This window comes from Porites lutea, chromosome 5 (assembly GCF_958299795.1).
Source record: "Porites lutea chromosome 5, jaPorLute2.1, whole genome shotgun sequence".
NCBI classification, from domain to species: Eukaryota; Metazoa; Cnidaria; class Anthozoa; order Scleractinia; family Poritidae; genus Porites; species Porites lutea.
Window position 1 is genome coordinate 17,090,146 of NC_133205.1, and position 10,292 is coordinate 17,100,437.

General features: G+C 40.2%; 2 protein-coding genes across 2 annotated transcripts in view; both read left to right on the forward strand.

The window, feature by feature from the left end:
* Window positions 1-878: 878 nt before the first annotated feature.
* LOC140937997 (lactadherin-like) lies at window positions 879-3,480 on the forward strand. Its single transcript, XM_073387550.1, has 5 exons — window positions 879-1,029; window positions 1,116-1,197; window positions 2,036-2,349; window positions 3,075-3,216; window positions 3,470-3,480. Exons 1-5 carry the CDS (start codon window positions 934-936, stop codon window positions 3,478-3,480), a joined length of 645 nt encoding a protein of 214 aa, XP_073243651.1. The 5' UTR covers window positions 879-933.
* A 722-nt stretch (window positions 3,481-4,202) lies between these two features.
* The window catches only part of LOC140937998 (lactadherin-like), a 9,195-nt gene continuing 3,105 nt past the window's right edge, over window positions 4,203-10,292 (forward strand). Inside the window, exons 1-9 of the mRNA XM_073387551.1 lie at window positions 4,203-4,505; window positions 4,997-5,141; window positions 5,307-5,479; window positions 5,568-5,711; window positions 6,340-6,487; window positions 7,365-7,693; window positions 8,893-9,034; window positions 9,605-9,930; window positions 10,080-10,223. Coding sequence (XP_073243652.1) covers window positions 4,203-4,505; window positions 4,997-5,141; window positions 5,307-5,479; window positions 5,568-5,711; window positions 6,340-6,487; window positions 7,365-7,693; window positions 8,893-9,034; window positions 9,605-9,930; window positions 10,080-10,223 — 1,854 coding nt within the window. The remainder of the gene's footprint in view (window positions 4,506-4,996; window positions 5,142-5,306; window positions 5,480-5,567; window positions 5,712-6,339; window positions 6,488-7,364; window positions 7,694-8,892; window positions 9,035-9,604; window positions 9,931-10,079; window positions 10,224-10,292) is intronic.

Consider the following 10,292-nt stretch of genomic DNA (forward strand, 5'->3'; position numbering starts at 1 on the left):
CGCACTGTCAGAAATGATCCTTGGATCGCCGTCTTTTTATTACTTTTGTCTTACGTTGTTCACCTCTGTCACTGGAGCTAAGATAATTTGAAAAGACATGACAAGAAAGTCACCGTAAGAAAGCACCACGCCATACATTCACAAATTGACCTGTCAGTTTTACATTTCGTGTGGCTTATGAGTTATTCGTCACCAAAAAATTGGGTGACGTGACCGCTGCTCATATCTATTTTCGATCCGAAGTAAAGGCGGAAGTGAAACTTGTAGTGGCCTCTAAAATATCTGTAAATCGGCTTAACCTTTTCAGTAAACGATCTTTAGTCATTGTTAGAATGAAACAGTATTAATCTTTTCAACTTCACTTCCCACTTGTGCAGTTCTTGTAGTTTGTAAGAAGGAAAGTAAAACTGAAGCAACTTGTATGTGCTTCAGCGAATCATTAATTCAGCCACGAAGCTGAACATCAAGTCGCATTACAGATGTGCAGATAGTCACAGGGGTCAATTCAAGTTTAAGCTGAGCATAGAGTGAAAAAAATAAAAACAAATAACGCCATTGAAAGCATCACTCCAAAATCTTAGCATCAGGAATAGCTACATTGATTCTTTCAGTTCTAACACTGGGCACACAAACTATTGAGTAGCCAAAACATTATACAAACTGCAATGCTTAACTAATTTGATCGTAAGGAGATATGAACGTGTAACTGATACTTCAGCTGAAATTTCATGACGTCCCAACAATGCATGATGATTCACTCGTGCAAGATAAGTGGCCAATGAGCAAGCTTCACTGATTAGTGAAATATCCTTTCTGGTGGTCACCGAAGTGTAGCTGAAGCCAAAATACATGCAGTTGGTAACATAAAGCAAGAACTGACGACGCTGAAAGCTATCTGCTCAGTTTTAGAGTGAGCGCAGAACTGGTAAAATAATGGACAGCTTGTTTACTATGCCCATTTTTACCATTTTCCTTGTCTCTTCATGTGGCTCTGCCAGTAGTGAGCAATACAAGACCTCACAAAGTAGGGTGAGTTATTTGACAGTTTGATGTTGCATTGATAATTATAACACTGTGGTGGTATATCACCTCAAACGGGCTCTTTATTCTTTCAGCTTTTTCCCAACAATGGAAATCACAAAGAAGACATTAGGCTGCCGCGCATTAAGAGAAGCATCGACCTCAACCCATTGTTAAGTATGTAAGACAAATGGTACTTGTTTGCTGGACGTCTTGTCAATATCAGTCTCTTTACTGTGTGTTGAGTGTTTCTAAGCGCAAACTAAAAAATACAAATCGTGAGGGGTTAAAGCCGTAGTGCGGGAACGGGGACAAAGCAAGCTGATTCAAATAGAGAGGCTTTAATTTACATTTTAACTTGTTATGCCCCTCCCTCTCTCTACGTCTTGCCTCGAAGCTCGACCTATGATCTGTGAATAGAATTATCTTAGTTAGAGGTTATCGTTAAGCTATTATTATTGTTTCTTTTTAAAGTTTTGACATCTGGTGCTCAAAGGATTTCGAGCTTCATAAATCAACTGAATTTAACGTTGTTCAATTGTCGAATGGAACATGACACCCTTTATTGATTAAGTGACAGCTGAAGTATCAACCTTAAACAATTATTGAAAGAGTTATGATAAGGAGAATTGTGCGTATCGAGGAGGGTGTTATCCATAGAAGCCAAAGACCAAGGTAGGTAACACCGTCTTAGGTCTGCATAATCGTGATAAAGTTGAACCTCTCCACAACGGCCACCTTGGGGACAGAAGAAAGCGGTTGTTTGAACTGGTGTAAAATTGAAGTTATTTTAGGAGATATTATAGAGGAGACGAAAGAGCAATCTTCATACCTTGGCCATGAAAGTGTTGAGGGATATATTGGCTCCAAATCCAGACACCAAGGCCTGAGTAAACAATATATAGTTGTTGCCTTTGTGACAATACTTGTCGTCAACTTTGAGATTCCTTATGTCTGTAAATGCAGTTTATCACATCACCAAAGTAAAGTATCCATTATTTAAATTGCATTCCAGTTTATCGCTGTTCCCTTCCTCTTGGTTTGGAAAGCGGTCAAGTGCCTGATGCTGCATTTTCAGCCTCTTCGATGGCAGGATCGAAAAATGGCCCTGAACGCGCGAGATTAAATGGTCAAAGTCCCGGCGGCTGGGTGGCAAAAGCGAACAACGGCAGTCAATGGCTTCAAATCGACCTTGGAGAGCTGGTTCGAGTTACTAAGGTGGCAACACAGGGGCGGCGGGACGCTGATCATTGGGTAACACAGTTCAGTCTGTCATACAGCTTGGACGAGACGCACTGGGCTGAATACAAGGAAAACAGTGTCACATGGGTCAGTTAATAGGATAAATCACTGTTTACAAACATTTTTTTTTTCAGTTGTTGTTCATATTTTTAATAAGTGAAACAAAAGAATATTTCTTTTAAAGAACCAATGCATTGTTCTTCTGGTTGGCGCATTAATATCAATAGTTAACACCAGCGTGTTTATCGCTGTACCAAAGGTTGTCAGGCAAAAAAGCCATTTCATTCCGGGTACTTTTCAATGACGTGTTTGTTATTTGCGTTTTCATTGATATCAGTGCGACAGTTAAAGGGCAGTGTCACGATATTTTCAATAAAGTCATTAACTTGCAACTTATTTGAAAATGATTTGGAAATTAAAGGGGTTGAAAACAAAACAAAAGAAAAACAGTGAGGTAATAATAATGATGATGACGACTTTGATGATTATGATGATGATTTTGAAACGTAGCTGCATTAAATCAAATTGGCTTTCTGTTTTATATAAGGGATAATCATAATAAAACTGCCGTTTTATGTAGGGCATCAGGTGGTGTGAGAATAAATGTGTTTCATTTATAACGTAAACTTGGCGATGAAAATGATCATTCCAGTGGATCAACAAACCTTTATTGAACGGTTTTAATTTTGATGGGAGTTGAGGGTTTAATGAAACGTATCTAATTGTTGACCGTTTCCTTTCAACTCCGGTCACCTTAATTCGATTATTACGGCCATAACATTCACTTCACTTCCGTAATTTAATCCTTCTAGATATTCCTGGCTAACAAGGACAGAAATACCATCGTGAAACACCTGCTTCAGACAGAGTTCTATGCCCGACTTGTGCGTTTCCACCCTAAAGCATGGAATGAGCGTGTGGCAATGAGAGCAGAAGTCTATGGGTGTAGGAACGGTAAGTTTGGCGTCGTTAGGGGTTGTTTCCAGTCGAAACGAAGCTACCTTTGAGCCATTAAGCCCGGGCTTAACAGCTTAACAGTTTGCGTCAGTAAGATTTATATATCGATCCAACACCCCAAAATGAAAATTTCATCAACCAACCAATTTCTTCAAATACACAATTCACGTCATTCACGTTCTTATTGGATAAACTGTGTACATGCCAAGGAAGTTTACGTAGATAAAAACTTTCTTGTTAAATACTGTAGATTTGAGTTAGAACGTAACTTTCAAGTTTTTAATTTGCTTGTTGATTTTTAGGTGTGTCGTTGTTTATAGTTTTTGAAAATACAGTTACTCCTCCTGCACATTTCTGGAAAACGAAGCTGTTCTTGTCCTACAGAAAGTCACGTTCTAACAAAGAAACTGTACTTTTTAACAAGAGAGTTTATATCGGAGTTTTTGTAAATTTCCTTAGCATGCACACAGTATTATTATTTATATTATTTAACCTCCTGGGCTTAAAAAGAAAAAAATCATGCCTGACTACGCGCGTGGCCCGAACGACCCAAGCTTCAGTTCTTGGTGAGAAAAGTGAAACAGTGAATCTAGGTCCCGATGTCGATGAACTCATAATCCTATGTTCCCTCCACACTTTTTCATTTACTTCTGGAAAAAAACAGCAATATTTTTTTTCACCCCAGTCATGTTTTTTTAATAATGCAGCTTAAATGGTTTTATGTTGTGCCTGTGTGAATTTATAAGCTATACCATGCAGGCAAACTAGGCAAATATTGCATGATAAAAATATAATTTTAGAATCAGTAATTTTCGTTTAAGTATTTTACATGATTTCTTCTTTGTCCGGCCACGTCCCACCACAAACCTGTTAGCAAGTGTTGAATTCTAGCCAGTGGGTCTCTTGGTCCTTTGCCACGTTTTAAAAGTTTGTTCAATTATTCATTTCCTTTTAAAGTTCACAGGTGCTCAGTTCCCCTTGGGATGGAGGACAGACGCATTCCTGACAGTGCAATCACAGCTTCGAGCAGTGTCAACATCAGCCACGGGCCCTCAAACGCACGACTGAATTTTTTTAACAAGGGCAGCGATGTCAGTGCGTGGTGCCCGAAGACTAGCAGTGAAAATCAGTGGCTGCAAATTGACCTGGGGGAGATAACTGCCGTTACTAAGGTGGCGACTCAAGGTCGATACAACAGTGAGGATAGAGTGACAACATACACGCTTTCATATAGTGTGGATGGGAAGCACTGGGCTGGATACAAACAACACGCTATTGACAAGGTGGTATTGACAGAGTTTGTATATAAATTATTAGTTTGTACTTCATGGGATCACCCAATAGGAGACATCGCTGTTTACAAACATTGTTTTTGTTATTTAAATTAATTTTGTAACTAGTGAAACAAAAGAATCTTTTGTTAAAAGCACCAATACGCTTCTCTAAGGGACATTAGTATCAATAGGTGACATCAGCGTGAGTATCGCTACAGCTTCTCCTAGGCTCGATGTGTGGTGATAAAATCAATCTGATTGTATTTTCTCTCTGATTATTCTCTGGCTTCAGCTGTTGGCCTCTTGATGCGTCCAAGATTCTCTCCATTTAACGGACAGACACTACCTCAGCCGCTATAACTTAAATCCTCTAGCGTTTAAGATTGGATGGGACTGTCGAGGTATAGGTGGTATTCTTACGAGAATTTGGTGGTGGTCGAGTAAAGTGGGAACCATGTTATCAACATTTTTGACTTTGGCATTGAATCAATTTGCTTTTGCAGATCTTTGCTGGAAACTCGGATAGTAACACCGTTGTTTCACATTCGCTAAATCCCCACATCGAGGCTCGATACATTCGTTTTCATCCGCAGACATACAACAGCAAAGCAACTTGTCTGAGAGCCGAGCTGTATGGTTGTCCAGATGGTAGGTTGTTACCGTAAATGATCGACTAAGCACCGCAGCGCTTATGTCATTTTCCCTGTTATGGGTGCGGCGCTTATACAGGAGCGACACTTATTCGAGAGTGGTATGAATGTATGTTTTTTTTAAAACTACTTTTTATTCTTTTTAATTGATCTTGTATCTTAGTAAAGAGTTGTTTAACGCCTGTGGGGGTGGAGGACGGAAGGATTCCTGATGATGCCTTAACAGCTTCGAGTCACTATAGCGCCAGTTTTCATCCAAACCGAGCGAAACTTAACTTACTTTCAAGTAAATACTGCTGGGCTGCTAAAGAGAATGATGGCAACCAGTGGCTTCAAGTATGTTATCACCATAGGTTGTATTGTTATCTAAATTCAGTTATAATACTTCTACTTAGCTTGCAAATACCAATATTTACCTTTGCAGGTTCATTTCGCTGGCTACTATATTATAAGAGGCGTGGCCATCCAGGGGCGACACGATACTAATCAATGGGTGATAAGTTTTGCAGTGAGTTACACGGCAGATTATTTTTATTGGATTTACGTCCGGAAAAACAGTAAAGTCAAGGTAAACGTTAATTGAAAAATAACTGTCGAAACCTGGTGTAACAAATGGTAAACGGCTGTGAGCCGTTCAGCGTGTACTATTGAGTTATCAATGCACGTGGGAGATTGCTTATCACGAATGAAGAATAAGAGTCGCTCAAGGCGATAGCTAAGTGCGACTCTAGCTTCTGCTTTCGCTTCATTCATTCGTTCATGCGTTTGTTGATCTAATCGTTCGGTAGTTCGTTCGCTTGTTCGTTGGTTCACTCATTTGCTCGTTCGTTCGTTCGCCCCTTTATTATTTCAATAGTCCATTCGGCTTCCATTTTGTTATGAATTTTTTGCTATTTAGGGCTATGCCTACACTATACCGGAAAGCTCTCACCGGCACGTAAACCGTATCGGATAGGGCTTCTGTTCAGACAACGCGTCGTCTGTAACAGAGCGAAGTTGCGCCGCACCGATCTTTAAAGTGGATCGTCAAAGTATCAGATAGGTTTCTGTGACACTCTTTGGTGCAGTGTGAACAGGTTTTCATACTATACCGGGTAGCTTTTCATATAGCGACATGAAAAGCTTTCTGGTACAGTGTTCTCAGGGTTGTTCATTCGTTCACCGTTTAAGTGGTATTGCAATTACTTTATCCCTAGATTTTCCTTGGTAATAACGACAGAACCACAGTTGTCAAGCATTTTTTCAGTCCTGAAACGGACATTCACGCTCGAGGTATTCGTTTCCATCCCAAAAGTTGGCACAATCACATTTCAATGAGAGTAGAGATTTATGGATGCGAGGACGGTAGGCACGTTCGCTCTTGTCAATGCATGCTTACCTATAAGATAAGAAGATAAGATAAGATCAACTTTATTTATCCACGCTAGCCTAGATCAACAAAAGCTGGTTTCCATTTGGGGAATGCAAAAATAGATAACCAATAGACAGTAAATACAAAATATGATATTGTACAATCTAAAGTACACGCTACAAAGACTGTAAACTTTATAATCCGTACATTAAGTATTCTAAAAGAGAGCGATAGAATCTAAGTTAAATTTTATACTACCCATAAAGATAGAAAGTACTAACCAAAAATATTATCTATTTATGTTCTAATTAAGACCTATGGGATTTGATTTTAGCTTTAAATGACGTAAGCGTCTCACAACTTCGGATCTCCTCTGGTAAATCATTCCATATCTTGGCTCCATTCCTCTTTTGGGTATGTACGTAGGGGAAAGGCAACCTTTTAAGTTGAGTTTCTAAGGTTATAATTACTATTGATTGCGTGGGCTTCTGTAAAGATTTTTGATAGTGTGGCTGGTGTAAGCCATGAATATTTTTAAACACTACTTTAGCTTTGTTTTTGGCTCTTTGTCCGGCAAGAGAGATCCAACCTAGAGCTAGCAAAGCAATTTCTGATTGACCAGTTTCGTTTCGGATTTCATGACAAAAATTGTTCCCATTGATACGTATAACACTCAGCGGTTTAAAGAAAGAAGGTGTCTTGGATTCTGGACTCCAAAGCCCAGGATTTCGGATTCCACAAGCAAAAAATTTAAATTTCTCGGATTCCGGAATCCGGATTCCTTTGGATGCCCTGCGCCAAAAACATGTTATGCCGTGTTTCTTTTTTTTGTTGTTGTTTATATATTTAAGGCAAATATTTTACTTGCAGCGAAAAGTTGCGTTATCCCTCTGGGAATAGAAAGTGGCCATCTTCCTGACGACACATTGTCAGCGTCTTCATATTATAGTGCTAATTATTATCCTCACTTTTCACGACTAAACAACATTTACCAAAAAGGGAACGATGGGTCTTGGTGTACCAAAACTAATGATGGTAACCAGTGGCTGCAAGTCAACTTTGGGCGGGAAACGACAGTGACTAAAGTAGCGACACAGGGAAGGAATAACGGAGGAGAATGGGTGATAAGCTACAGTTTAAGTTACAGCACTGATGGAATTCATTGGGCGTCGTATACTCTTATGGATGGGCATATTAAGGTAGACCATCAATCAAGTTGTTGTTTGAATATCAAACACAATGAATATCAATCTTAAGCATTCCTAACGACGCCTAGGCTTACAAAGGTCAGTTCTACAACGTTTCAGAGTTTTGATAAAGGGGAGAAACAGTCTCCAGAGCCGTAGCTAGAGGGGAGGGGGGAGGGGGGGCAAGTGGGGCAGCTGCTCCCCCTCCCCGCCGGACCTGTTGAGCCAGACATATTAAGTCTGTGGATGGATTTGTTTTCTTCAGACTCAGTTATTTTGATTATAGTGACTTGCAATTGTTTGCCATTTCATATTCGAGGTAGATTTTTAGGAGACACATCTCATGACGAGTGCTGAAAATAGCGTTTCAGAGCGTCCAAATTTGCAAATTTTTTGCGGGACGATAGCCCCAGATCCCGCTACAAGGTTCGTGCCTTCGGCACTCGCGATAATGCCCCCCGTAACAAATCTTAATTTATCTTAATTTACTGTTACCTTTCTTTACAAACAATTACGTGACTCGTTTGAAAGCAGATCTTAAGTAAAATTACTTCAGCTCAAAAGCTGTTGCTCTCAGTTTTTTACCTTTTTCTGCTAGAATATTTTCGAAACGTTTTCAACAGGACCTCGTGGTGTATAAGAATGACGGTAAGCATACTGTTGAACTAAAATTGCCTGCTATTACTGCCAAATTCATTGTATCGCGCCGTGCGTTTTGCAAACTTTAAAGGGGGTTTGGGTTGTTCTGTTCCGTCAATCATTTGAGTGGGGGGCGGGTTAATGCAAATCAGAATGTTTCAACGCGCTTGGCCCGCATAAACAAAACTGAGAATGGCGAATGAAAACGCGATGGTGAGTGGAATTTTTGTCTAGGGAAGGAGGCAGACATTGCTTTATTCTTGCACGTGACACGAATAAGAAAGATCAGAAAAAATCTTCGAAGCAAACTAGTCGATTATATTCCGAAACAGGACGATTACAAGCAACGAACCTTGAAACACAGAAACAAACCAAACGGATCGAAATCCACCAATCACAAATCACCGAAAACAATGACCTTTTGAAGTCGTTCAAGTAAACATTTGTCTTCTAAGAGGTCCGCTAAGATGATTGACGGAACAGAAAAACCCAAAGTTCCTTCGAAGTTTGCAAAACGCGCAGTGGGATACAACGATTTTGGCAGTAAGTGTGAAACACTTCATATCATTCAGGTATTAGGTGGTAACATCGACGTTAACACTCCCGTTTACCATTACCTTCATCCACCAATCCATGCCAAGTACCTGCGATTCCTTCCAAAGACTTGGAAAAGCCATATCTGTATGAGGGTAGAAGCATATGGCTGTCAAAAGTGTAAGTACTTGTTGCAATGATACCTTGATCTCTGTTATGAGAGATATTAGATACCTTAAGCGAGACACAGAGCAACTGTCTACAATCAGCAAGAAAACCTTTACGATTATCGCTCTCCAGCACCAAGACGCTCAAACTGAGGTAGGAGATCGTAGGGAACTTGCCGGTCCTCCAATTTATAGAGAAAGCTGTGATCTCTGGGTTCTTTCCTTGTCCCATCTCTCCCCCACACATCGACAGAGCTGACAAAACAAACAAAATATGACAATGAATTAATATCAGAGATACTAAATAAACTAGTGAAACAATTGTCTAACGCATACATTTATGTCTTTTCGAATAATCGCCAGCATTTTATTCTGTTTCAAATAAGAGCTGCGTTCTTGTGAACAGATGGGACTGGTTACTCCGGGGGGGGGGGGGGGGGGGGGGGGGGGTGGAGGGCACGAGTACAGGGAGGTGCTTATTCTAGAATATTGAGAAATGAGGTATTCCCAGTCCTCGCGAAACCAGTTAATGACAACTAAGCTATACGTATCCTTGTATTCTTGATTAATCATCTTTAATCAGACCATCATTGCGTCATGTCACTCGGAGTAGAAGATGGTAGGATTCAAGATAGCGCTATGTCTGCCTCGACGATTGACAGTAGTAATCATGCCGCAAACCTCGCACGTTTAAACCTGGTGGCTGCGTCTTCTAAAGCAGGAGCATGGTGTCCTAACACTAAAAACGACCAACAGTGGCTTAAGATCGATCTCGGAATCCTTACTACTGTGACTAAGGTGGCGACCCAGGGAAGACAGGACTCCAGCAAATGGGTGACCAGTTACTTCATATCATACAGCATCAACAATTCTTATTGGGCGAATCACACTGAGGATGGTGAAAAGAAGGTAAAAAGGCAAATAATGGTACACGGAAACCTTTTTGAACTGTCCCTTGTCAGTTCATTTTCGAAGAAAAAAGTCTATTTCAATATAATTCATTGATCACGAGGTCACTATATTTTAGGTAGTCTGAAATGCCATCCGTCTCTTTTTAGGTGTTTCGTGGAAACTTTGATCAGCATTCCATTGTCGTCCGTGAAATCTTCCCTCCAGTTCGAGCACGTTTCGTCCGGATCCACCCTTTGACTTGGCAAAACCATGTGTGTATGCGCGTTGAGCTCTTTGGATGTCCTATAAGGGTAAGTGTACCAACACAAAAGGCCTCTTTTAACCAAAAAATCCTTAGTAATAATAATTTGGAGTCGGTT